Source organism: Pseudopodoces humilis, chromosome 16, assembly GCF_049639895.1.
Source record: "Pseudopodoces humilis isolate 2021_Gansu_Grassland_sample_001 chromosome 16, ASM4963989v1, whole genome shotgun sequence".
Classification (NCBI taxonomy): domain Eukaryota; kingdom Metazoa; phylum Chordata; class Aves; order Passeriformes; family Paridae; genus Pseudopodoces; species Pseudopodoces humilis.
Window position 1 is genome coordinate 10,542,241 of NC_142215.1, and position 26,193 is coordinate 10,568,433.

General features: G+C 38.4%; 1 protein-coding gene across 1 annotated transcript in view; it reads left to right on the plus strand.

Moving 5' to 3' along the window:
* FBN1 (fibrillin 1) overlaps positions 1-26,193 on the plus strand; it is a 145,646-nt gene that overhangs the window by 50,199 nt on the left and 69,254 nt on the right. The window contains exons 6-14 of the mRNA XM_005521511.3: positions 1,469-1,666; positions 4,936-5,061; positions 9,463-9,588; positions 13,316-13,474; positions 16,334-16,492; positions 17,775-17,915; positions 18,669-18,788; positions 22,154-22,279; positions 24,414-24,536. Coding sequence (XP_005521568.2) covers positions 1,469-1,666; positions 4,936-5,061; positions 9,463-9,588; positions 13,316-13,474; positions 16,334-16,492; positions 17,775-17,915; positions 18,669-18,788; positions 22,154-22,279; positions 24,414-24,536 — 1,278 coding nt within the window. The remainder of the gene's footprint in view (positions 1-1,468; positions 1,667-4,935; positions 5,062-9,462; positions 9,589-13,315; positions 13,475-16,333; positions 16,493-17,774; positions 17,916-18,668; positions 18,789-22,153; positions 22,280-24,413; positions 24,537-26,193) is intronic.

The window sequence follows — 26,193 nt, forward strand, 5'->3', positions numbered from 1 at the left end:
TCCAGCTAACCAGGGAGCCTGAAAATAGCTAACGGATACTCACAGGTTAATTCTCCATAGAGCTGGAAATACAAGACAAATTTCCAGAGGCTGAAAGAAAATTATTCTCGATCTGTTATTTTTAAGAGGAAGACAGATTTTCTGAGTGATTATGGTTATGTGAAACGGACTGAGAATGGTGTAGAATGGCAGTTATTGGAGTGATACATAGTTAATGAAAAATAAATGGCATTCAGTGTAATTTAGTACATCAGAGTAAGGTCCTTCTATCTAACTCAGTATCCTTTCTGATATCATCATATTAATTGATGAAGATAACAGTAGCAATATAACATTATTGTTTGCCTTACAGAATTTCTGTAAGCCATTTTATTAATTGCATCAGAATGGCTTGATTAATTATCAGAATTACAGCATATGGACGCAGCATCTCTGGTTGGCATGAAGATTAATTAAATAATAGGCTTTAGGGTGCATGTGGTGTGCAGAGATAGAGCAGATGGGAAAGACATCCATTCTGACTTCTGCCCTATTTAACACTTTTTAACAATGGTTTAGTGAAAACATTATTTTTAACAAAGTTTGGATGTGGCATGAAAATCAGAGGAATTTATGATGACACGACCCTAAGACAGTGTGGATTACTGAGTGATCTTGGCTGAGGTGTTTGGTAACTACTTCGGTATTCAGGTTCATAATTTGCTGGCTGTTCTTACAGGATGCTGGACTCTGTCGTGGTGCACCATAAAATAAAAAAGCATTTTAGGGTTGCTTGCAAAGAATTAACTGGAGTGTGCGCCCCGGATGTACAGGAGGCAGCTGGAGCTGGCAGTACCACTGTTTGGTTTTTGCCCTTGGAGGATGGAACAAAATGAAGCCTACTAGTGTTCTTTTAACATCTTAGCTTGATTCTGTCTGTTGGCTGTGGCCTGTCCTACCATAAACAAATCAAAGCAGATGTATTCCACATGCCCTCCGTTCAGCTGAGGCAGAATTTGCCCATATATCTGGTATAGCATACAGCTGAATAGCACTGAAAATTGTCCTCAGAAAACTTCCTGTAGTCTGAATTTGCTTCCCTTGAGCCTCATTTGAGAACAACCATCCAATTTGTGGAAATAAACATATCCCAGTATTCTTTTATCAGTATTATTTTAAATAATGCACTGAATATTTAAAAGAAACTGATGAAGGAGCCTGGGAAGAATATTATGAGTGATTAAATGAAACAGCAAAGGGGACCTACAGATATAACATTCCTGGTAAAATAATCACAGTTTGTTTTCAGTGGATTTGAATTAAAGAGAGAAAAAAAATCCTCTGTAGAACACTTCTAAAATAATTTGTTGGATTGATGGGCAATTTTTGTGAAAAGAAATTGCCTAAAAGTGCTGTTGTTTTGCTTTATTAAGAGTTTTGTTGTGTGTTTTTATTGTAATGCTGATCAGATTTCCTGTTTTTGGCACAGATTACAGGACTGGCCCTTGCTTCACTTTGGTAACCAACCAGATGTGCCAGGGCCAGCTCAGTGGAATTGTCTGCACAAAAACCCTGTGCTGTGCAACAGTGGGGAGAGCATGGGGACATCCCTGTGAAATGTGTCCTGCTCAGCCGCATCCCTGCCGCCGAGGCTTCATTCCAAACATTCGAACGGGGGCCTGTCAAGGTAAGTTAGCAGCAAAGCTTCCCAAAAGCTGCTGAAATTGTTACTGGATTAATCTTAATTGAGTTACACTGCTGTGAATAACCTGTCCTAAGCCATTCTCAGCTATATGTGTGAAGAATGGAAAAACACTGTCAGAAGCATTACTTCATGATTCAGTGAGTGCCTGATGTTCAAGTGAGTACATTAGTAACTCAGGTCATGTGAGAGCAGCCAGCATCTTAATGAATTTCTCACTGCCAGCAGTGCTTTCCCTTGGTTCTGTAATGGTGTTTTTCTGAGTGTACCACTTGATCATTCTGTGGAGGAATTTGTTCTGTTTAAGAAGCACTCAAAACATGCAAACGTCAATCTGTGGCAATAATGCCCCAGTTATCCAGTGTGAGATTTTTTAAGCTAAAAGTTGTATAATTTGGATTCATCTTGGTTGTCTTATCTCTTGAGCTACACTGCTTTGACCTGGAGAAAAGTGCCTGTCATGCCATTTGTAATGCCTTATTATATATTTTATACAATTTTGGAAATGCATTTGCATTTGTTTCAAATCATAAAATCCACCCAGATGTTGCTTACTTCTTTCAGAGAATGCCTTACCATAGAAAGTCCTTACACTGCTTTTGGCTTTTATTCTAATACTTCCAGCTGTATAAATTCTTTTCTTGTCTGGATGTCTGGCAGGAAACAGGAGAAAGTTAACAGGGGCAACTATGTATTAAACTGATGTGGATTATATATTCCCAGCACCATATCTTTGGGGCCAGTTTATTTCAATCTTTCTAACATTTCCTAATGAGTTGCAATATTTTTGAAAATAGGGAAGATAAAGATTATAAATCAATGAGTAATTCTATATAATCATGAAATTCCTATGAAGGGATTTCAAGGCATTTGGTTGCATTAAAAATGTAGATACCCTCTGTCACAGGCCGGATCATGGCTGGTGCCTGCAGACAGACATGATGAACTTCAAGATGAACAACATGATTGTGTGCACTGTATGATGTGCCCATATTTTGACCTCAGTGATTCTGTTCCCCTCTTATTGTGAAGGTCAGGATTAAATTGTACTGGAATCTGTCAACCAAGGTTCTGGACACTTTTGAAAGATTATGTACATAAATATGTGGCCCACACCCCTGAACTTATGCCACACCTAGTTATATCCCTCTTGTTTGTGTCATGGGAAAGCTGTAGTGAACTCTCCAATGGGTTTGTGCATTTTGGAATAAGGATACTTCTGCTTACTGCACATTTCTTAGCAAGCAGATACATTGATGGTAATCTGTATGTGGTGCCAACACAGTCTTGGCCTGGTATGTTTGACTTGTATTTTCCAGTTTTCCCTTCTTAAGTATTGTGTTTGTAGTTTCAACAGATGTTTTATGGAATCACATATTCACTTTATTTTTCATGCAATTGTACTAAATCCTTTTGAAATCAGATAACATCCATTCAAACTGAAGACATTTCACGGATTTTACATCCATATTCAATCTAAATAAAGGGAAACAGGTTAAATACAATCCAGGTTCTCTGAAGAGAAAAAGGAATCATTATTATTGTGTGGAGAAGTAAAAAAAAGTAGAGAAATAGTGAGGGCAAGGTTATTTTCAAAAGTAAATAGAATATCACTGTCTAAAGTTTGGCTTTGGCCGAAAGTTAAATTAATATCACAGCTGAGATTTTTGAAGACACAAAGAAGAAAAATAAAACCAAAAGGTGGGATTTTGAAACAGACATTACGATTCAAAAGCATGACTTCTGTTTCTTTAGTTTTTGATGGTTTTTTTGAGTCGGTACAGTGCCATGAAGTCTGGCCTATTGCTGTTACTAAAGCCCAGCCCATTGCTGTAGCTCAGGTCCCAGCAGCAGTGTGGCTGAGTCGAGGCTGCTGAGGCTGTGCTGGTTCTGTGACCTCCCAGCACAGCGGTTCCCTCAAGGATAGCTCTGCTCTGCTGCTGCACCCCCGACTGGATTTGTTCACCCTGGGATCTTTACATAACGCTTTGCCATGTGGTGCAGATATGGTCCTTGGCATTCCTGAGACTTCCTACTTGTGGCTCCCAGGAAAATTGCCTCTTACCCTTTTGTACATACATGATACTTCACTTTTCAGACTTCAAGACTTACTACAGCTGTCTCTCAGGGATTTATAAACAGAGATTTGAAGGTATCATTTCCTTTGGCTTGCATCCCTGCATTGAAACCTTTGTCAGTGTGAAGCCCAAGAACTCAAGCAATCAGTTTTTAGCAGCAGCAGCAGCTGGTTCTCCTGAAGAGATGGGGGAAGCATGAGCATTTGGATTGGAGAATGGAGTTTTCTGTGCTCCTGAGGGAGTTCCTGAGGAGCAGAGACAGGGCAGCCCCAGAGACTGTGAGCCAGACTTCCCCAGTGTCCTATTGCAATGCCACTCCTCTGTCTCCTTTAGCCTCTTTTCTGTAGCTGTTATTAAGCCATAGCAACACTTCTGCAGCTAAGTGACGACACAGATGTTGTTGTGCTAAAATAATTGTGAGGCCAGAAACGGGCCTCTTGAAAATGTTTGTCTTGAGCTTACTACCTAGCCTGTGATATCATCTTTGTTTTTTCATTTTCCTTGGTGAAAAATGAAAAGCAAAGAAAGAAAAATAAAAGGGAAAAACCCCTCAAATTTATGTATATCTAAGTAGGCCATTAATAATTCCTCCTGAGACATTAATTATGGCTATAAAACTTTTTGAGTCAAATCCTAACCACAGTCTAATGTCTTTGGTGCTGATCTCGCTGGAGTGTCAAGTTAATAATTTCGATCAGAAATTACTCTGCAGTTGCTGTGCCTCTCCATGAGGCCCCCTCCATGCACACTGCAACTGCTCCTCTGTGCTGGTGGCCTAAGCACTGCATGGAGTTGCCAAGATTTTCAAGGGGGCAAGTGATATTGGGTGACCAGCTTTAGACACTTCAAAGAAACTTGGGTTCTGGCAGGCTGTATTTTCTGCACACCATTCCCCAGATGTTTTGGAAAAACAAAGCAATAGCAGTTAGATATTTAATGTCTGTAACAATAATAACCATGTGATTTCTTGCAGAAAATATTTAGAGTACTGTACTTAATCATACTTTGCATAGAGTAATTACAAAATTAGTGTCTGTCTTCCCAAGCAAGTATCATAATATTATGATGGGTGAAGAACAGATTTAGGCATATTTAATTTCTGTGTAGACAAATTATTATGGCTGTTCTTGAGAAATGAAATAAAAGTGGGTGTTTTTTCCTTTTTTTATATTGTAGATGTGGATGAATGCCAAGCCATCCCTGGGATCTGTCAAGGGGGAAATTGCATTAATACTGTTGGATCTTTTGAGTGCAAATGCCCAGCTGGACACAAGTTTAATGAAGTAACACAAAAATGTGACGGTAAGAACTTCTAGAACTTTCATCTGAAAGTAGAAGGGGGAGAGTCTTCTTTTGGAGGACCAGCTTTGTTTAACAGTTTGTAACAAACTTACTGTCTCTTTTGCCTTGAGTGTGCAAGTAGCATTATTCACAACAAACACAAATAGGTGTTCTTTCTCCCAATCTAGAGAGTGTTAAATACTGTTTCTGCAACTTTTATCATCTTTTTTTTTTTATGTAGTATTTCAGACTTGAAGGTACATTTAACATTAAAACATTAAAAATACTTTCTAACTTATATGTTGCTTTAGAAATGCTTGAGGCACTTATTTCTTTGTGGATCTTTTGACCAAAAAGTGTACATGACTGGAAGGTTCAACACATTCCTACCTACTCAGGTGAACTGTATTTGACATAAGTGGGAGTTTGACACTGCTGTGTGAAGACTGCTGAATTGTGTCCCAAACTCAGCCTTACAGTTGCATATGTTGCAGAAGGACAAACATTTTATCTTCGCTTGCTAGTCATCCTAACTTGGGGCTACAGCAGGTGCTAGATATTAGTAGAAATTTGCAGCGTGTGATTATAGAATTGTGCTATATTTTTACTGTGATTTGATAGTACTTTTTTTTCTTTCTAATATAATAAAGCATAGATGTCTGCTTTAAGAGAATTTTGAAGGAACATAGTACTAAAATGTGTTAGTTGCACATTATTGATTTGTATTTACAGTGAAGTCCAGATAGTGTTTAAACTCTTGCAACTGATTCTACTTTCTGTCATTAGACTAAAATTGACTTGAGTGGACAAGTTTCATAAATGGCTAGTGATTTTGGAATGCAAAGAATGCAAACTTGCAGTACAATAGAAGTATTTGTGAGAGAAAGGTGTGCATGCATTCATCATCCTTTCTTGTATCAAGTGCCCTTTAAGAAGCACTCAAAACTTTTTAGTCATTTTAGAAGAATTATGAATTACTCTTTCAAAAGAAAAATTGTTATTTTAGGCAAAACTTTATAATTTATTTGCAGGTTAAGAAGAGCAATTTCAGAAGAGCTTGTACACAGCATGGTTTATGTATTTCCTGCCAATGATTTTGGCAGAATGTAATCTACATTTAGAATAGAACATTGCAAGCGTTTCCTTCTGTGGATGAAGTACCAAGAATGTGGTGAATAGGAGAGACTGAACATGTGCCTTGTTAAGTATCAGTACATGGAAAGCTGAGAGCTGTAGGTTGCATCTCATAAACATTTTGATGGTATTTTTCAATTGCTGAATCATTTTAAAAACAAACCTAAACCAACAACCAAAGAACAAAAAGCCCCAAACAATCACCACCCTCAGAGCCTGCACTTGCTAACAGTTAAGGAACTGGACACAAGAATCTGGTGTAGGTTGATGTGTTCCCATATTCTGCCACAGATTTCCTGCCCCATTTGTGAAATCCCTTTGTAGAGAGCACCTGGCCGCAAAGATCAGATGAATTTTCCCTTCTTCAAATTCATACCTATTGATTTTTTAACCTCTGCAGACAGAGTTACTTTCAGTACATCTTCATGTTGTATGTACCAAGCAATTTTAGCTGAAACAGTGTAGGTATTAATACAATTCAAAGAATGAAAAGTACCACCTTTATACCAGTGACATGAAATAAGGTGGAAACAACATGTAAGAGTATGGTCATGCAACAACAGCCTATCCATCCTGTTATTTCTAAATTATCTTTTGAACTTTATAAGATGATATAAGACAAGTTTAATTTAGAGTAATTAACTATAGTTAATTCTGATACATAATGAATAACATCTGATTGATTGCTTAGTTTAGCTTCCTGTTTAACAAGCAGGACTACTTGCAGTTGTAAAATGTCCTTGGTCACTGATTTAATTCAACTGGGAGCTACCTGCTGAATTACCAGTACTGTTTTTTCAGGTCTCCATTAAAGTAAGATCATAATAGCAATCGTCAAGGACAGGTAGGCAGTCAACAAGATGGAAAATGAGGGAGGTTGGCTGAAGTTCTCTTTGTTAGCATAGCCGGTGGAAATCTGTATTTTAACTGCTACATTATTTCACTGCTTGATATAACCATTTCTTTTACATTTGCACTAAAGCTGAGGTAAATTCTATTTTTTGTGATGGCTCTGGGGGTGTAATTTTTCCTGGAGTGACATTTAAGTCTGCGAGTACAAGTTACTTACCTTTGTAAAATTCGCATACTTAAGAATGACAGTGTTGCTTATATAGATGTCAACACTAATATAAATAGTGAAATACTATTTGGGTTAGGCTCAACCTTAAAATAAAGAGTGATGATTTTGCTTTTAAAAAGGTCGGACTTTATATAAACAGTGGCAACACTGACTTTAAGATAAACATTGGTGAATTTGAGTCAGAAAATGCTTGAATCTGATCCATTTACGATTGCATTTTTCTCTGTTAATTAAGGGCTTTATTCAGACCAAAATTCAATTTCCACATTTTTTGTCACTGAGACTTGTGGGACTCCTGTGGTGTATAATCTCGGAGCAGAAGCCAGAAGTCTCTTAGCAGTGCTCCCAGGGCACTCGGACTTGAGGCTTTGGCAACATCCTCGAAGTAGCAGTGAAAAAAAAGTCACACCCCTCTCACACACCCAAGTGAGGAATGTGACCCACATCAGGACAGCTAGCAAGATGCTGGGGAAGAACGTGCCCAGGGGACACAGGGCCCCATTCCACTTAGGATGGCTGAGTCTGCAAACTTGGGTTATCTGTGTGCCATCCCAGTCCCTCCACTACTTCCCTGCTAAGGCAAGGTGCCACAAAAATATTAGAGCATCCCACGCTTTACTTAGGAGACCAGGAGTTGTTAGTTTTCATATTACTGTCTTCACAGAAGAAGTAGAACTGAGATCCTTTCTACTTGCTAAAATACTCATTAATGGTCCTGTGGGACTTTGGGTGTTCCCCCATCTGTTGGGGCCAATTTCCAATTTAGGCGTTACATTTAAACTCTTCCAGTCCTTTTTAATGACTACGGTATTATTCACTCCTTGCCTTGGTGTGTTGGGTGGTGTTGTAGTATTTCATCTCAGAAATTTTTGTGGTTGGTGAAATCATTATTACAGTCATGTGTCTGTCTTTTCGTAGATCTCTGGAGGAGAGGTTGGGTAGAGTCCTGCGATGCTCTTATTTCTAGCCGGATGCTCCCTGTCAGGAGAGCAGCTGGGTGATTGGAGATGGCTGTGACAAGCAGATGTCATTGATCAGTCTAGAGAATAACCTCCCTTTCTGCTCTGTTTGGCTGATTCCTCTTGTAGGTACCATGGAAAAGAGTGAGCTGTTTTTAAGCTCAACAGAACTCCAGGTTCCTAGGAGATGAGGGCAGTGCTAATTAGATACAGCTGCATTGTTAAGACAGTCACTGGAAACCAAGGGGAAAGTAGCTACACATCACAGGCAGGCTACTGGTGGTAATTAAGGAACACTTGGAACTGACATAGGTTGTTATTCATATAGCTGTAGATTATATAAACTAGCTATGGAAGAAACCCTTTAAGTTCCCTCTGTGCAGCTATGATGAGTTGTAGGAATTTGTTAGGTTTTTTTCCCTGCAGACTGAAAACTTTTCTACGTTGTATCTATGAGGATGATTTAGTGTATGGATTGAGATTTGTTAGTGAAGACAATCACGATACGGAAATTTTATTTTAAAATCACTGATAAAATGTAGGTGGAATTATGGACACTGCCTGGTTTCTGCAGTAGGTGTTTTGGTTACAATCTAGAAACCTGTTGAAACTTCAGAACATTAATTTAGTGGAGAAAGTCAGGGAAGATAATTTTTGTTGCCTGCAGTCATCCTGGTCTGAGCTGTAATCCTGTCAGATTGCATTAGTTGAACAATACCTAGTATTTCAGTGCTTTTGTGTGGGGGATTTCCAAGACAAGCCTGAGTGCAATAAGAAGGACAGACAGTTCAGTAGGTGGTACATGTCCCTGTGAGTGTGTATTGAACCAGGGTGGTACCAGGAGATGCTGTGCTGCTGGAGATGACCATTAAGCTCCTGATCACTGTGGTCATTATGCAGTTTGCACTCTGGTCCCAACACAGTTTTCTTAATTCTAGTATGCAGAATTCAGACCAGATGACTTACAGTTTTCTTAAAGTTAATAAATCTCTGCAGTTTTAAGATTTTCATCCATCATCATTAAGGAGTAAAACTTTTGCAATTTACAGATGCTGTATTTTCAGTTTGCAGATACAGTATTTTTTTAGGTTCTGTTTCATTCTGTTTATAAGATGCCTAACAAAAAATTCTAATTCAAAACTACTGATTATGTCCTGAACTTGATAGTTGGTACTAGTTATAAAATACCTTTTCTCGTGCCAAAAAGAATTTAGCTAATCTGTCTCTGCATCTCTTTATGTCTTAAAGATATTGATGAATGTAGCACCATTCCTGGAATTTGTGATGGAGGAGAGTGCTCAAACACAGTTAGCAGTTACTTCTGCAAGTGTCCTCCAGGGTTTTATACAGCTCCTGATGGCTTAAAATGCATAGGTGAGTAGAGTCCTGTGAACAGTAGGACAGTAGGTGTTATAAAAATTCATGAATATCTAAAATGGGTAACAATGTGTCAAAAACATATTTCAACTTGTGGACTTGAAATCCTTTTATATAGAAGTACATCACGTGCCTATATATGTATTCTGAAATGAGTTTTCCATTTGCAGGATATTTCTTCTTTGCCTCTTCACTGAGACCTTCTCTTTTATTTTTCTACTCCTGTTTTTCTAGTATGTCATATTTTTTGCCTTTGAACTTGTTTAAAGGTCTCCTTCGTATTACTGCTCTCATGTTTGTCTTTAATTTAGTCTGTTTGATACTCAGCACTCATTTAGAAAAGCAAATTTGTATTCCAACTGTTATAACCCTAATGCAGGTCTTTGTCATTAAAAGAAGTAATGTGATAAACTGAGTATGGGACATTTTTATGTGCTTTTATGATGTTGATGGTTTGGCAGAGCTGTTCTCTCAGGCTTTCACTGTGGTAGAGCGAACCCATCTTCCAGAGGCTGGTCTGGGAACCAGAGAACTTTGTGAATGAAATGACTGCCACTGCAGTGCCAATGCCCCGAAAGAACAGTATTAGCAGTTAATACTTCTGGGAAGCATACAGCCCACTCTGAGGCAGATCTAGTAGTTAATTAATTTTTTTTTTCTCATTTTTGTGCAGTAATTTATTTTTTCAGTGCCACTGCTGAATTTTGGGCAAAAATCAAATGAAAGGTTTATTTCCTCAGATTTAGCATATTTATTTAAAGGGTCTTACACAGTGCCAACACTAGGAATCAAGACAACATCCTGTCTTTAGTACCTTTGGTAGGAAATAATTTTGGAAAAAAGTTGGAAAGAATCCCAAACTTCACAAAGTTCAGTACCAAATAATACTAACTTTCCCAAGAGATGTGGAAGTAGTTGGGGTTATGATTACTTTTGAATGGTGCCATTCAATTTCTGCAGGTTGTAAAAAATAAACTCCTTCTCTTCCATCATCAAGAATAGTTTTTCTGTAGATTTTATCCATACTGTACACTTAAAATGCCAGTGCCAATTTCTTTTATTGCTTCAGATGAATATCTTCTAAATTGCTATGGATCATCAAATCATTGATTTCTGCCTGTACTTAATATTTGTGAGCAAGATTTACCTTTCTGCAATGAAAATTTTCTAGATATGCACAACCTGCATTTGCTTTTTAGTTTTTATAATCACCACTCTGTCCGGACTGCCCAGCATTCACACCCATGTCATATTCCTGCAGTTTCTCAGCATTTTTACTCCCTGTATTTGTAGGCTGAAGTAATTCAGCTAAAGAATTGGAGTTTTAAATAATGACAAGGTATGATAAATAATATGCCAGACTATATACCATCATTGAGATTTTGGCTTTGTGTTCAAGGCAAAATGTGCTAAATGGGAAGTACTATCAATTGTCTGCAGATCTTTTGGATTCTTGTCTAATATGCAGACTCATACTTGCCATATTCACAGGGACAGAGCCCAGATCTGTGTTAGTGCTGGGCAAAACATTTAATCTTGATTTAATTACAATATGCCTGTCTTAGCTGGATGCGTCTGTTCAGTTAGAGAGGAGGAAATGCTTCTGAGAAATGTATTCCGTAGGGGACTCAAACCCAGCAGCACTGGGGCCAAATATCCAAAGGATACACCAGGAGCTCCATTATTACAAACCTTAAAAATAAGAATAGACAAAGCAAAGATATTATCTCCTAGAGCTGAAGAGCAGAAACAAGAGCAGGACATTTTATCCCAAGTGTATGAAGAGTGCAGTGAAGAAAGTTGCTAGCCCGTACTTCCAAACGGCATAAATTTGTTTGGTCTCTGTTATTTTTTAATGGCCTCTTTTTACATTTTCTCTTTTTGAGAGACACATTTTTATTGAAATTTATTCCTGTGATTTTTTGCCTTTTCAGAAGACTATAATTTTTAATAAAAACAATAAATACTAAAAACTAAAACCAGATAAAAGTTACTTCCTGCTGCTCTTGTCCTGGTTTGTGTGTTTTTACCATTTCAAACAGAAAAGGGAAGGGGGAGGAAAAAGTAAAAATAATAACTTCTGATTAGGAATGTGGAAAATTTGGTATTTTTCTCATAAATTTACTGGTTTTTTTCTGAAAATTATGTGGTTTTTGGATGCACTCTTATACCTGTAGGTAGATAAATCTGTTTGCTTATCTCTTCATGGCACATTGTGTACTTGCACAGATCCCATGTAGATTCATTTTCCAGTTTCCATTACTGCTCTTAAATGTTTCAAAACTTGGTACTGACCAAAATGGAGAAGGATGAATTTCAAAAGATGATGATGAGGTCTGTTGGATTACTTCCTTCTTCCCATCCACCCCGCCATCACACCAAGCAACTGAATATCTCTCCAGGGATATTGGAGAGCAGTTTCAACTCCAAGGAGTTCTATTTGATTTTTAAGAGGGTAGATGAAGGAGTAAATATGTGTGGCAGTTTAACTGGGCACCAGGAGAAAATGAAGAGTTAGTAGTAGAGCTGAAAACTGATTTCTTGTTCTCTGTTTCAGACTTCCATCATATGATAGTATGAGTGACTAAAGTTTGGAAATAAAGGACAACTGACTCTTTTAGCTTTGCTGTCAGTAATATCCATGTTTAGGGTTCCACCTTATAAATGGCAGAACTATCACAGACTTTCACAACATATCAGTATATGTCAATTTCCTCAAAATAGTAAGAAACTCACCTGCTTTTTTATATCCACTTGTGAAGCTAGTAAATTCTGGAAAGCACTGGCACTAGACAGATGAATCCACCATGCCCTGGATAATTGAGGTACTTTTTCTTTAGGGAATTATGTCTGCTGTTGTAAGATTAGATCTGCAACTTTCTCTGCTACGTTTTGACAGCAAATATTTTTGTATTTTAGAAACAAACTTAGTCTGGTTTATTATGCAGTGTCAAATCACATTACAGCTTATATTGACTTTGACATGATGTCACATATTGTGAAACAATTCCTCAAAGCTTCAGATGGTATCACAAGTTTATTTTTTATTATTTTTTTTAATCTTGTCCACATTTTGTTGTCCTTCTCTAAGCTGAGCTATCTCTAACAACATTGCACAGAGCTGAGTATATAAAGTCTGGGTACAGGACATTCTTTGTACAGCACATACTCACCCTTTTCAGACAGGAAGCCAACAGATCTCCATAAACAGTGTGATTACACCAGTTAAAACTGTGTTGCTCTTTCTTGCCTGCAAGCCTATATCTTGTCAAATCACTACATACTTCAGCTGGGGAAGCCATGACTAATGAAAAATGAACTAATGCTTTGTGAGCTGCAATGCTGTGAATTTACTGCTGTGCGTCAGTGCTTTCAAATTAAGACTTAATTGATCTGGTGCTACCTTTAATAGAGATGATACTGCTATTTTTCTTTAGGGCCATGGAAGCATATGTTATATATACTGAATGTATGTTTTTACTGCATTTTCACCTCCATTAATGCATTGCTGCTCTGTATTTCACTGCAGCTTTCTCACAGGTTACACTTGAGTCTAAAGCAGCCCAAATATTGTCTAGATTTTTTTTTCCTGATTCTTGTAATGTTGCAAGGGCTATGTCATTGATTATGCAAATCACTCCAGAAAAACGGGACCTTTCCCTTTTGTGAAAGCCATGTTCCTCACTGAGCTGATGGTAACCCATCCATTTCTTTCTCTTGGCAGACGTGCGCCCTGGATTCTGCTTCTCCACTCTGAGCAACGGGCGCTGTGGCAATCAGCTGCCGCAGCCCCTGTCCAAGATGCAGTGCTGCTGTGACAGCGGCCGCTGCTGGGCTTCTGCTCCTGCCACCGCTCCAGAAATGTGCCCCATCAGATCCACTGGTATGAGCCCACCTGAACTCTCATCAGCATGGTTGAACACTGAATTAGCAGTAATTTATATTTTTTGGTTTTTTAGCTGTAATGTTTTCATTAAAGAACCACACAGAATGGTTGAGCCTGAAGGGCACCTTGGCAGATTGTTTAGTCCACCCCCCCTGCTCAATCAAAGCCCTCTGTGGAAGAGTGCTCAGGACTCCCAGGAGGGCAAGCAGACAGAAAGAATTATTTGTTGCTAGTTAGTGTTTTGTAGCTAAGTTATTCTGACCTTACCTGCTTCAGATTTGTTTTCCTCTTCAAGACCAAGTTATTTCCTCTAGACCTTCCAATACATCCCTATTCCCTCTGCATTTTCATTCTCGTTGGGAAACTGTGATTTCCTTCCTCATGACAAGCTTTCTGAGGTGCCATATATTTCCTGAAATTTGACACAGGAGATGATTTCTCTCTGCTACCAAAATGTGCTCTTCTTTATTGCCTCCTTGGGTATTGAGATCCTCGGATAATGTATCACTTGAATTGAGAGAAGATGGTGAGCAGATTGTTAAACTAAGCATGAGGGAGTGGAGGGAAGATGATTTTGAGATTGTTTAGGACTGGAGACCTAATAAAATGCTTTAGAAAAGGAGAACCAGAAATCTAAGAATTTATGGGAGGAGGTTAAGGGAGGTGCAGAGTTTATGGAGGAATGGGATTGTAACACTATAGCAGTGTAACTGAAAAAATTGTCAGAGCTCATATATGGGAGTTTTTATTATTCTTGTTTTTAATCCTTTGAGTGAAATTGCATAATACTGGAGCAGAAATCTGCAATCAGAAATGCTGGAAGACTTTCTGTCACTGTCTTATTAATAATATTTATACATGTTAAAAGTTCAAAACTGGCTAGAATATTGCTAAAAACAGTGCACTCTATTGATAACCATCTGAAATAGGAAGACAAGGAGAAATTTTGCAGTCTTAACATAGGTCTTGCTTCCTTCAAATACTTTCTAATTATTCATATCTAATGGGTGAATAAACTGGGTGGAAAAGTGAAGTAATTTGGCCAAAGCTGCAGACTGAGACATCATGGAGAAGGAGCTAGAACCAAGGACTTCCTGACTCATAAATCCATGCAAGGTCTTCCAGATCATGGTTACATGCCACTTCATTTTTGGTTTTGCTTCTGACCTGAGATATAAATTGAAGCTATAAATTACTCTTTTTAAAAGTGCTTTGAAATTCTTTGGAAAGCTTTACATGCATTTAAGGTATTGTTGTTATTATTTAATCCAGTTCAGTTATTTCTTACTTAGTGTATCCTGAGAAAGCAAGACAAGGAATTTAGAGCTGTTAGTGGCCCAAAGCCTCTTTAACTCTGAGATGGAAATTTACTGCAATATAAAGGGGAGCACTAGCTGCATAATGTAACCGAGTAGTTGCATTTTAAATGTGGGCAGCAGACCCAGTTGCTACTACAAAACAGTAGCTAAAAAATTGCTAGAAATTACACATGGAAATTCAAGTTGCAATAAAAAAGGCTTGCACTGTATTTTTTTATAATATGGTGGGAATAGTTTATGTGGAATAACAGGGTTTACCATTGAGACTATTTAAAAATAGACTAAAAGGAACAATAGAGGGAAATGCAGTGACACATGAAATAAACTGATCACCCAACAGCATTAAACAAATGGAAATGTCATAATCAGAAAAAGCAGATCTTTTGACTATGATGTTTGTTTAACAAATCCTCTGTGATTCAGGAAGAACTTCTAAGAGCTTGCAGGTGGAGGCAGATATGGTGAAAGTTTTGAAGGCTGAAATATCCAGCTTAGTTCTCCCAACATTTACTTTATTTTTCTGTTCTCATTTTTCATATTGTTTTAGGAATTCATTAATATCTAGATATTTTTTTTCCCAGTTATATAATTCCTCTTCCCTATTGTTCCACAGACTTTAAGTTTTGAAGTTCGAAGATAATGGCTGCACAAATAATTACTTGTGTGCACACAAATTGTTAATAGGAATTAGGTCAGCTGGAATGTGGTCTTTAATTGTGATACTCTGTGCATTTTTTGGATCACAAGTTCCAAACCCAGACTTCCCAAAGACAAAAGAGTCATGGGCAAGAGGAAAAGTGGGGCAGTAGGGCAGATGCCACTAATAGAGATAAACAATAGGAGAATGCAACACACTCGGCATTAGACTGTGTTTACAGCAAAATAGATAATTTTCCCATCATCTGGAAAAGGATGAATTTGTGTGGATTTGACTTGGTTTCTCTTTGGCTACATTGCTTAGACTGCACCTTATCTGGTTTCTGCTTTTATTGGCAAACTTAATTTTCACAGGGAAATTGTGTTAGTGTATTCATTCTCTAATTGGTTTTGCCTCATTGCTTATATTTGTATTTCTTTGTTTTAGGAGGTTAACTTTTAAGAAACCCAGTTAAAACTGGGCTTTTTTCCCTGTTCAGTATTTTTCTAACTCTGTGGCAAGCTTTCTATTAAATTAACTTGGGATCAAATCCAGAAGTACTTCTTTAGGTAAACTTCACACTAAGTTCACCAAAGATTTTTACTTGAAAGAAGACTAAGTAGATTAGGATCAGGTCTCTGCTTCACTGTTCAATTTCATGTCCAGAATGTCAGTTCTGTTACCTTTTTACTGGCAGTCTCCTGACAAGTAGCGTTGAGATTCTGTGGATTAATGACTCAATTCAGAGAACAAAGCTTGTTACTATGAAGAAAACATATAGACTCACATTTTCCAGATTATTTAAAGTTTGTTATTGCTAATCTGAAACACTGCAAAAAGTTGGATTAAATGAAAAAGGCTGCAAGAGTCTAAAACAGCATTCATGTTTTCATGTTTCAGACGAGTATCGTAAATTGTGCACAGTAACTGCTATACTGCCAGCAAGACCTGACCTTCCTCCGGCCCGTCCTGACATCATCCCTCCACCACTCATTCCTGGAGTTTACCCTCCTCCACATCCAGAAATCATCTATCCATCTCGGGCTCCACCAATTCATCGTAAGAGAGAAAGAAATAACCTCTCCTTGCACCGTGTGCATTTAGCTTCTTTACAAATATGCATTTCTCAGGAGCTCCCTTCAGCTCTTGGTCTCTTTTACTTACTTTATGTGCACATGGAGGCTCTTGATACCCTTTTAATCAGAGCCTGCCTACCATGTACCTTATGGCAAGGTTTCAAAATTTACATTCTCATTGTCTGTACTGTGGCTCATGTATTGTAGTTACATTACTGTTATTTTAAGGCTGTTGTGAGCTTTGCTGCATGTCAGCACTGCAGAGTATGAATAGCTCTTTGACTGGGTTGTGTAAGATGTTTACATTAAAGAGCTTGTCTTAGAGAAAGCAACTTCTTTCAAGTTGTTTTCCTCATTTGCACTTGGCCAGGTAGGAAATGTACTGATCAAAATGCTACTATGTTGGACACTGAGATTGACCCATTGCACAGAAAGAACTATTTTAGTGCTACACATGGATGGGTTAGTTTTCCCTAAAGTAAGAAGAAAGCCAGAGCAGACTATCAGTATAGAGAAACATACTAATATAATATAGTCCTTTATCTGTCTTTGCTCAGAGAATTTACTACATGCTCCTGTAGTCTGCAGTAGGCATGTGCCACCAGAAATCATTTGGCATAGCCACATATTCTTTTGCAAGTAAACATAAGCTGATTCTGCCTGTGCTCTGTGTGTATATGCAAGCAGTCTCTGCTTGCGCTGGCACCAGCTGAAACTATTTAGTCTTGGTTCAGCACCAAGCTGAGCTAATAAGCCTAAGAGGCGAAGTATTTTAGCTCAGGCTGACACTGCAGTGATGTAGCAGCACAGCTTCTGGTCAGCTGGTAGCAGGGACAGAGCCAGCTCATGCCTGCCTGCCAAAGACAGTATAGGCATATTCCCAGGGTTATCCCTGCCCTCCTCACTGCTATCTGGGAAAGTGAGAATAATGAACCAGTCTGCCTACTCTTTGCTACTCCAGGCTTTCAGTAGAGTCCCTGCAGTGCCGCACACCCACTTTACCTCTAGGTATGAGCAGACATGGTCCTCTGGCATGAAAACAGAACCAGACTTGCTTCAATGGAAATTTCTGTGGTTGTTAGCTGTTTTCAAACAAATCTCTAAAAGTAAAAGTGCCATATTCTGCCTCCCATTTCACTATGTAATTCACATTACAATGGAAGGTAAATGTTGATTTTTTAATGGAAAATCCTGCTCAAGTTGTAGATTATCAGAAACTATTATGATGAACTATTAAAATATTTTTCCAACTGCGGTTATTTCAGCAATCTTGCCGGTGAACTTAACTGACTATTGCCAAACATTCCGACATCTCTGCCGTAATGGACGTTGTATTCCCACTCCTGGGAGCTACCGCTGCGAGTGCAACAAAGGATTCCAACTGCATGGTAGAGAGGAATGCCTTGGTATGTGGTTTTCTGCTGTAAATCACAGAGGGGAATTTCACTTTAGAGAAAAAAACATTCTTCTCCACACAATGTAATAACTGAGTTTTTAAATAAAAGAGCCCTGCCTCCAAAAATACCCCAGTAAGGAGACCTCGAAGAACTGATAGATTTCAATGGCAAACTTATTTTTACAACAATTTTGCCTTTAAAACAATGTTTAACAAATCTTGTAACAAAATTATACAAGGATTTCTTATTTAACTAACCCATGACTACAATGTGTTAGTTATTGAAAATTATCTCTTTAAAATGGTACGAGCTTTTTGAGTATGCAATGACCTATTGTTAAAAAAAAACCATAAACTCAGGCTTAGTAAGATTTAAAAATCTTCTTTAAGCTCATGAGTAGTATCTTGAGTTGGGCTCTTGAGACCTTTAAGTTTGGAGCTCAGCAAGAGCCCGACAATAGAAGCAAGGATTAACTGTCTCTTACAGGCAAGATTTTGGTTCTGTCAAAATCTTCAGTGGAGCTGGGAATGTGGGATTAAGGCCTCTACCTCTCACACATGCAATTTCTTACTGAAAATCCATTTTTCCTGGCTCCCGTTTACCCTAAAACATGGAACCTTTTTTTGGGATCTCAGCGATGTCCTTTTTTCTTATGGATTGAAGGGTGCTATTTCTCCAAGTACAAAATTATGAAATACCCCTGCAGGCAAAAATAACTTCCAGCCAGTGTGGTAATAAAACTGTATTGTCTGTATTCCACAGATATTGATGAATGTGAAAGGAATCCGTGCATTGGTGGAGACTGTGTGAACACCCAAGGATCCTACGTCTGCCAGTGTCGTATTGGGTATCAGAGCACAGCGACCAGAACAGAGTGCCGAGGTAATGGGCATGGAGCCACATCTGCTATTGTCTACATATCAGGAGGGAAAATAGTTTTCAAGGAAAATTTAACAGATGGGTCAAATATGAGATTTGGAAAAAAAAAAATAAAAATTCAGATATGTCAATAAAAAAATGACCTGTTGGAGCTGGCAGTTCACAGACTGGGTTACAAGAAAAGGCATTTTGTCTTGTGCTAAAAGGATCTTGGCACTATTTATGGCTTTGAAATAGAAGAGACATATTTTCTTGTTTGTTTTTTGTTTGTTTGTTTGTTTTTTAAATATTAAGACATTGTTTTCTTTTGCTGCTTGAAGATCTCAAGGACAATTAAACATTCCTTCTTTGGAGAAACCCTCTGTGTATAAAAGACTAAGGAAGTTGGGGGAAAGATAAAACTTCCAGTGGGTAAATATAAAGTTATACTGCCCATGTGTTGTCTCTGCTCACTGCCAGAGAAAGAACTAAACATAAACTACAGCAATGAAAACTTAGGTATGGAAAAGTAGTGAGTGGAGCACTGGGAAAGTCTAGATGGGGAAGCTTCAGAGTCCTCATTATAGTTATTTTGAAGATCTGATTTGACTGTAGTCCTGATGGTTTTCATCCTGTCTTCCTATGGGAGTGGGACCACATAACTCCTCAGGGGTCAACCAGCCCTCTGTCAGGGTTTTGTCACTCCCAAATTGGGGTAGGGATTCAACTGGATGGATGTAGTCCTTTATAATTAAGGCATAATGAGAGATTTCTGGCAGAAGAATATGTAATTGCTCTGATATTCCATAAGAAATGAAATATCTAAATGAAACAGGATGTTTGAATGCTCAGAGTCACAGCTAGTCTTGTTTTTTGCTTCTTGCACCACATGCAGGATGCAGAGCATGTACTCAGTCTGAAGCAGAAAGTTTCTAAAAAGCCAGAAGAAAGTTACCTGTATTAGTATGCATTCCTTTCCTTTTGTGAATCACAAAGGTGTTTTTGGTACAGAAGCTTGCTCTCCAGTCCAGAACATGCAGAGCCAAGCACCACTGCTGCACGTTGCTGGGGAGTATTTGACCTAATTGCTGCCAAGCAGCTGTGTTGTGGAAGCATCTTCATAGTTCAGCTGACTGGTGGTGAGGGAGTGCTGAAGGGGAGTCTCAGCCGTGATGAATTTACTCATGAGTCATTTTTGTCACACGCTTTTAATTTGACTGATTCATTACACAAACGCATGGTTGTCAGAAGCCCAGTAGCTTAATGGCATTTAAGTGTGGTCACTTAGCAGTTCCCTTGCAGTCTATGGGAGCTGCTTTTGCTTGACAGCTGGAGCAGAAAATGCTGAAATATGCAAAACCTTGGTTTTCTAAAGGAATTTTTAGGACCAGTGTAGGGAAAAGAAAAAGGATAGTGGGGTGCATTTGGCAAAATGTACACATAGCACTGGTGCCTGTCAAAATCAGCATTTGCTGTAGAATTGCTACACATGACTATTTTGGATGTTGAGATTTTATTTTTTTGCATGTACAAATGTGTCAGTGCTGATGTGCTTTTGGAAATGTATTCCTTACGTCTGCTCTTGAAAAATGAAGTCTCCATAATGACCAGATGTTTATCTATTCCTTGTTCTGAGGTTCCAGAGGAGGATTTTTTCTGCATGATGACTGATTGGTGACTAAACATTGCAGTCTGTATTGCAAGCTACTGATTCATCCATTCTTAGGATCCTTTATAACTCTAGTAGGAGCTTGGCTGAATTAATATCTTAATTGGAGACATAGGTGAATAAAATCACATTGTGATTAATGATCTGAACAAAAAATGCTTCTCAATTGCAGAAGAGAGGACATGAAATGGACCTCAAAAAAAGGTGAAATTTTATGATGATTAGCTATGAATGTGTGCTTTAATAGCTACGTGCTTACTATAATCTGCTCAACATTTCTGATGAGAGGAGGTCAGGTCTTACAGGGAGATTACAGAAATATTTGATATTTCATTGAGAGATAGGGCTTTGATTTTTTGCAAGTTTCTCTGAGGAGAAAAAAATGGTGATGTTATTTCATTTGAAAATTGGAAATATATCAGACTAGTGGTGGGACTCTGATCAGCAGTGTGAATGTAAAGAACAATGAGATTCAGTATTAATTTTCAACACATTTAAATGGCACCAGGTGCATAAAAATACAAAGCCTAACGAGCTATAAAAATTAAAAGGCCTTGAGATGCTGTGACATTTCTGCCTGTCCTGAGGAGGAAAGCTGGTGGAGTAGCTGAAGCTAGACACTGGTGCAATCAAGGGCCAGAAAAGTGAGATGAAAAGGGACTGAGCAGAGAGGAAACTCAAATTTGTGCATTGCTGCTTGATGATGCTTGTTTATCAAATGAGGTTTATCAAGCCTGTGCACACTTTTGGTAGAGGACTGCAAGCTGCTGCTGCTGTGAGTGGTCACTGAGCTGCTCATGCCTCTGCTGGCCTGGTTGCCTGCTTGCAAAACAGTGATTTTAAGGGATTTCTTAGACTCTTCACAGAATGACCATGCTGCTGAGAAGAAAAGTGTAGGTACACAATTTCAAGAGGCATCAGCTCCCTTTGCCTAAGTGTCTAGAGAGCAGGGGCATTTGGGAGGGAACCCTGTGCTCCACTTCCCAAACACTCCCAGGGTATTTAGGAAGCATGGGTCCATGACAGGCAGGTCTGCATGGGCTGGTTGTGATCTCTGTGAGCAGAGTCCCCTGTGTGCAGGAATCTCTGGGAGATGGTCCAGGCCTTGATGGAGAATACTGAGCAATCTGAAAAATGTCTAGACAGTCTGTCTCAGCATCTCCTCTCCCTTCCTTTGGAGGAGAGGGAGAGCTGCCAGCCTTGTGTGATATCACTCTTCAGGTCCTCCAAAGCACTTGCCAAGCACCTCCTGCAGAGAGAGGGGAATGAGAATCTGATGTTTCAAACACAAAGTAAGCAGGATAAGTTATTCTGAGGTGGGAAAATGTTGAACTTTCTTGTTATCCTACAAAGCAGCAGCAAAAGACAAGGTTTCCCCCATCTTTCCTTAAGTAGTTAGGTACTGTTAAGTTAAAGTTCAGTAAAAATATTTTAATGATGAGCAAAAATGAAAGAAAACTGGAAAAATTGTGATTCTTGTTTGAGAAAGCTACAGGGTAATGTTCACTGAAAATCTTTTACAGCAACATGAATTTTCAAACTAGCAAACATTTTCCAACCCCATAATGTTCAGTTGTGGAAATCAAAATAAATCATTTTTCAGGTGAATACAGTTTCCATGTAGGTTTAAAACCTAGGGGAAGGGCAAATGGGAAAAATTCCACTAAAGTATAATAAAGAATCCCTCAAAATGTTGTTTGTCTTTCTGGTTGACTTTCAGACATCGATGAATGTTTACAGAATGGTCGTATCTGTAATAATGGACGATGCATAAATACAGATGGCAGTTTTCACTGTGTGTGTAATGCTGGCTTTCAAGTGGCAGTTGATGGGAAAAACTGTGAAGGTAGGACTTTTCTGAAGTTATTCCATATCAGTAATTACAGTTGCAAGAGGTTATTCACATCAATGAAAAAGAAAAAGGACCCCTGGTGGGGGGAAGAGAAGGAACAAGGAGTCAGATATCCAAATACCTTTTGCTGTATCTGGGAGGGCAAGTAAAATGTATTTTGCAGCCAGTTCTGGAGCCTTGGCTTGGCAATCCTCAACGGGATGTCTGTCCAGCAGGAGAAATAGCACATACCACTATCACAAAATGCAATTTCTTTGATGGGAGTGGTACATTTTAAAACATAGCACAAGTCACATGCTGCCTGATTTTACTGTGTGTTTAACAGCATGCTTTATGGGATCTTACTGAGTGACTAGCAATGTGGTTTATGTAGATGCATGCTGGTCTGACCTATAAAAATTGTTTTAACAAAAATTTGTAAACATAATAGATGTGTTCCTACCTCCCAGACCTTTATTTAAGGGGAAAAAAAGGAGAATGTTCTTTATCATGCTTCCCAAGGTCCTTGGGAGGGTTCCCAATGATCTATTCATACGTTAAAAGAATTTCAAGCACTGTTCTTAGAAACATTTTTGGCAGAATATTATCTCAGTGATTCAGCTCAAAGACTTAATGCCAAAATTCTTGGTTGGGATAGATACACAATTTATTTTTTTTTAAATCATAAATTATTTTTGTCTGACTTAGCCTGTAAGTAAAAACAAAACACACTATGTCTAGAAGTGTAATTTCAGTCCAAGACAGCTGCAATATTAAGGAAAATAGCATGATTCTGAATATATTGTAATGTCATTATGATCCAGTGATTTTATGTGCTAGTAGTGATTCTGTTAATCCTTGGTAGAGACAGACATTTTAAGACTATTTTTCCTGACTCTTTTTTAGATACAGTTTAGCACCATAAGCTGCTTTTAAAATAGCGTATTATGGAAGTACATTGACTAAATATATTTGGAAATTAGACTATTCAGGAAAAAACTCTCTATTCTGATTTCTTCCTTTCCCACCAAATACCATGTGCTAATAGTAATAAAAACCAGGACATCGGCAGTCTGGTAAAACATTTTTAATTCCATTGCATGTGCTGCCAGAATGTCTGTTGCATCCACTTATGAAACAGTTTCATCTCTGGCATTGTAATGCATTGAGTTGTATGCACACACATTAATCAGTAAAGACCACGGCATTGTGCCATACCTTAATGTAACTGTGTGTAGTTCTTTAGATGAAATTGGTAAATACTACTGATTTTTTTGGATGTAACATCCAAAACAGATTTCATCTGTGCCAGGACAAAGTAAAGACAGAGGATATAAAAGCTTACTCAAATCAAGCACAGAATTCTCTGTACTTGCCTTTTTTTTTTTTTTTTTTTCTTTCCCTTTTTGTGAGTAACTGTGCAGGGCTCAGAATAACAGTATCTGAGACCTCCGCCTTTTCCTATTTGAATCCTCCATGATATCCCATTAGGTCAGAGGATGAATAATGCTTTTATGAAGCTCTAATTAGTAAGTACCCTTATGTATGGTCTGTCATGCTGAATGCAGAAAAGTGACAAGTTTTATTTTAAATGGAAGTTGAGGATGGTTGTGCCCACGGAATTCATGCTTGAGCATAGTGCTGGGAATTCTCCCATACCATGAATTTTAGACTTGTCCAGTGGAGATTACAAAAGTTTTCACTCCAAACCCAAATGTTCACTCCTTTCCCTTCAGGTCTTCTTAGTAATATAAAATTATATTTACATTCCAAACAGGAGACTGCTTCTAACATAGCTACTATTTAAATTAAGATTATAAACCCTCTTTAATTACATCCTTTCTCACTTTTTGATGGCATTTACCAACTGGAAGTTCTTAAGCTGTCCAGTTTCTGATCTGCTTTTTGTTCTCTTTGCTTTTTTTTGGATTCATTCCTTTTTATGTTAATGATTCATTATGAAAAATGGAGTCATTGCTTTGACACATCCTCTAGGACAGGGCAGTATGTCCCATCATATGTTTGTGATTATCGTTATAGCTCTGACAACTAAGAAAAAAAAAAATTAAGGTTTATCTTTTGGATATAACCAGTAAGAGTTCTTATGCTTTAACATTATGAGCATTATGTCTGTTGTGTACATTTTCAGATATGGATGAATGCAGCATCAGGAACATTTGCCTCAATGGGATGTGCATCAATGAAGATGGCAGTTTTAAATGCATTTGTAAGCCAGGGTTCCAGTTAGCATCTGATGGACGCTATTGCACGGGTGAGCACAAAAAGTGATGGGTTCCCAAAACTTGTGAGTCCTCTCTCTCTGAGTAGCTTCAAGCATAACCTCATTTCCTTACAGTGATTCTTGGGAATACTGGGCAGAGTTCTCAGCAGATAGGCTTTTTTAATCAGCTGGAATTATTTGTCATTGTGCAAGACAGTACTCAGTCATCTCCACATTGTTGAGCAACCACCCCAACCAGCCAGTGGGAAATATTCTTTCAGCAAGGACTGCATAATCTGACCTAGTGAAACTCCAGGTATTTTTTTAATATGGTGTCTTCTGCAGGTTGGTTCCAGTATATTTCACATTTTTTGTTTGGCCTTTGAAAGTATTCTGCCTTTGGCCACCCAAACATCCTGACTTACTACCTTTTTTTGGCCTTTCTCCCATTCCTGTCTGGGTGCTCCTAATCAATACAGCATCTCTGAGGAGTTCCCAGCACTTGGAGTGACCAAGAGGAAGACATGAGCATCACAGCAAGATTGTCTTTTCTATTTGCTGTGCTAGCTCAGCAATAGGCCCTGTGGGAGACACTGCAGCCTCCTGGCTGCTACTTATGTCATTAAAGTTTTCTTCTGTCCCATCAGGAAATGGAAATTTTATCTATACAAATCTTTGTGGTTTAACAGGTTCTACAGGCACAAAGCAGTAGTCAAAATAAAGAATAAACAAGTGGTGGGCCAAGTTAATTATGGTTTTCCTTCTGAAAAATTCAGAATCTTTTAACTCTTTGAATCAAGGCATAAAAAGTGCTTCATTAAAAAGCAAACTTTTTAAAATGTCACATCTTGTGGACCAATAGCAAAAGTAAATGTTTGAATAACTTGGTTTTGAGAGTTAGTGGCATGACAGGTGAATTAATTTGGATCCTTTTGCTTATTGAACACTGTACCAGTCTAAAACAGACTTCAGATCAAAATCAGGACAAAAAATCATGTAAAACATCTGAAACTTCTCTTGATTTGATACCTTTTGGACTAGGTATGCAGGCCAGTGCTACCCAGTCTTTAGATGAGGGAATCAGGTAACTCTAAAGAGACGATCCCATTCTGGCTTTGTGAAAGGGTTGCTTTGGTTGGGGTGTTCTTTAGTGTCTCAAATGAAATATAGTTCATTACTACACAAGTGTCTCCTTAGCATAACAGCTGCTGGCTGTGTTGGCTGCAGCCTTCACACACTTGGAGCAATGACATTTATTTCAATTCTTACCTGTTTTCCATGTGGGATGTGTGTGCTTTGCCAAAGCTTGTTTTCCAGCTGGTCTGTGTGTGGGATGTTAGTGAGACTTCAATGCCCATCAGTTCATGGCACATCAGCCAATTGTGTTTCCAGAGATCACTGGCTCCTCTCTGTGTCATTAACAGGGATGTGACTCATGGATGCCAGCTCAGCTGAGCCCAAATGCTTCTCTTGATTTTTGCCTTGGTTTATTTTTTTTATTTTTATTTTTAAAATTACACGAGTTTGTGCCCTGAAATGATATCCAAGAAGATGGTAACTCTGCCTGACTGAAAACACAATGATGTTCAGCCTCTGTTATGTGCCTCCTGGCTAGGAAGGAGTATGGATACAGTCAAAAAGGGGTTTCTGGCCCTAAAGAAATGTTACTTCTCTGCATCAAAGGAGAAATATTTGAATATTATCCAAA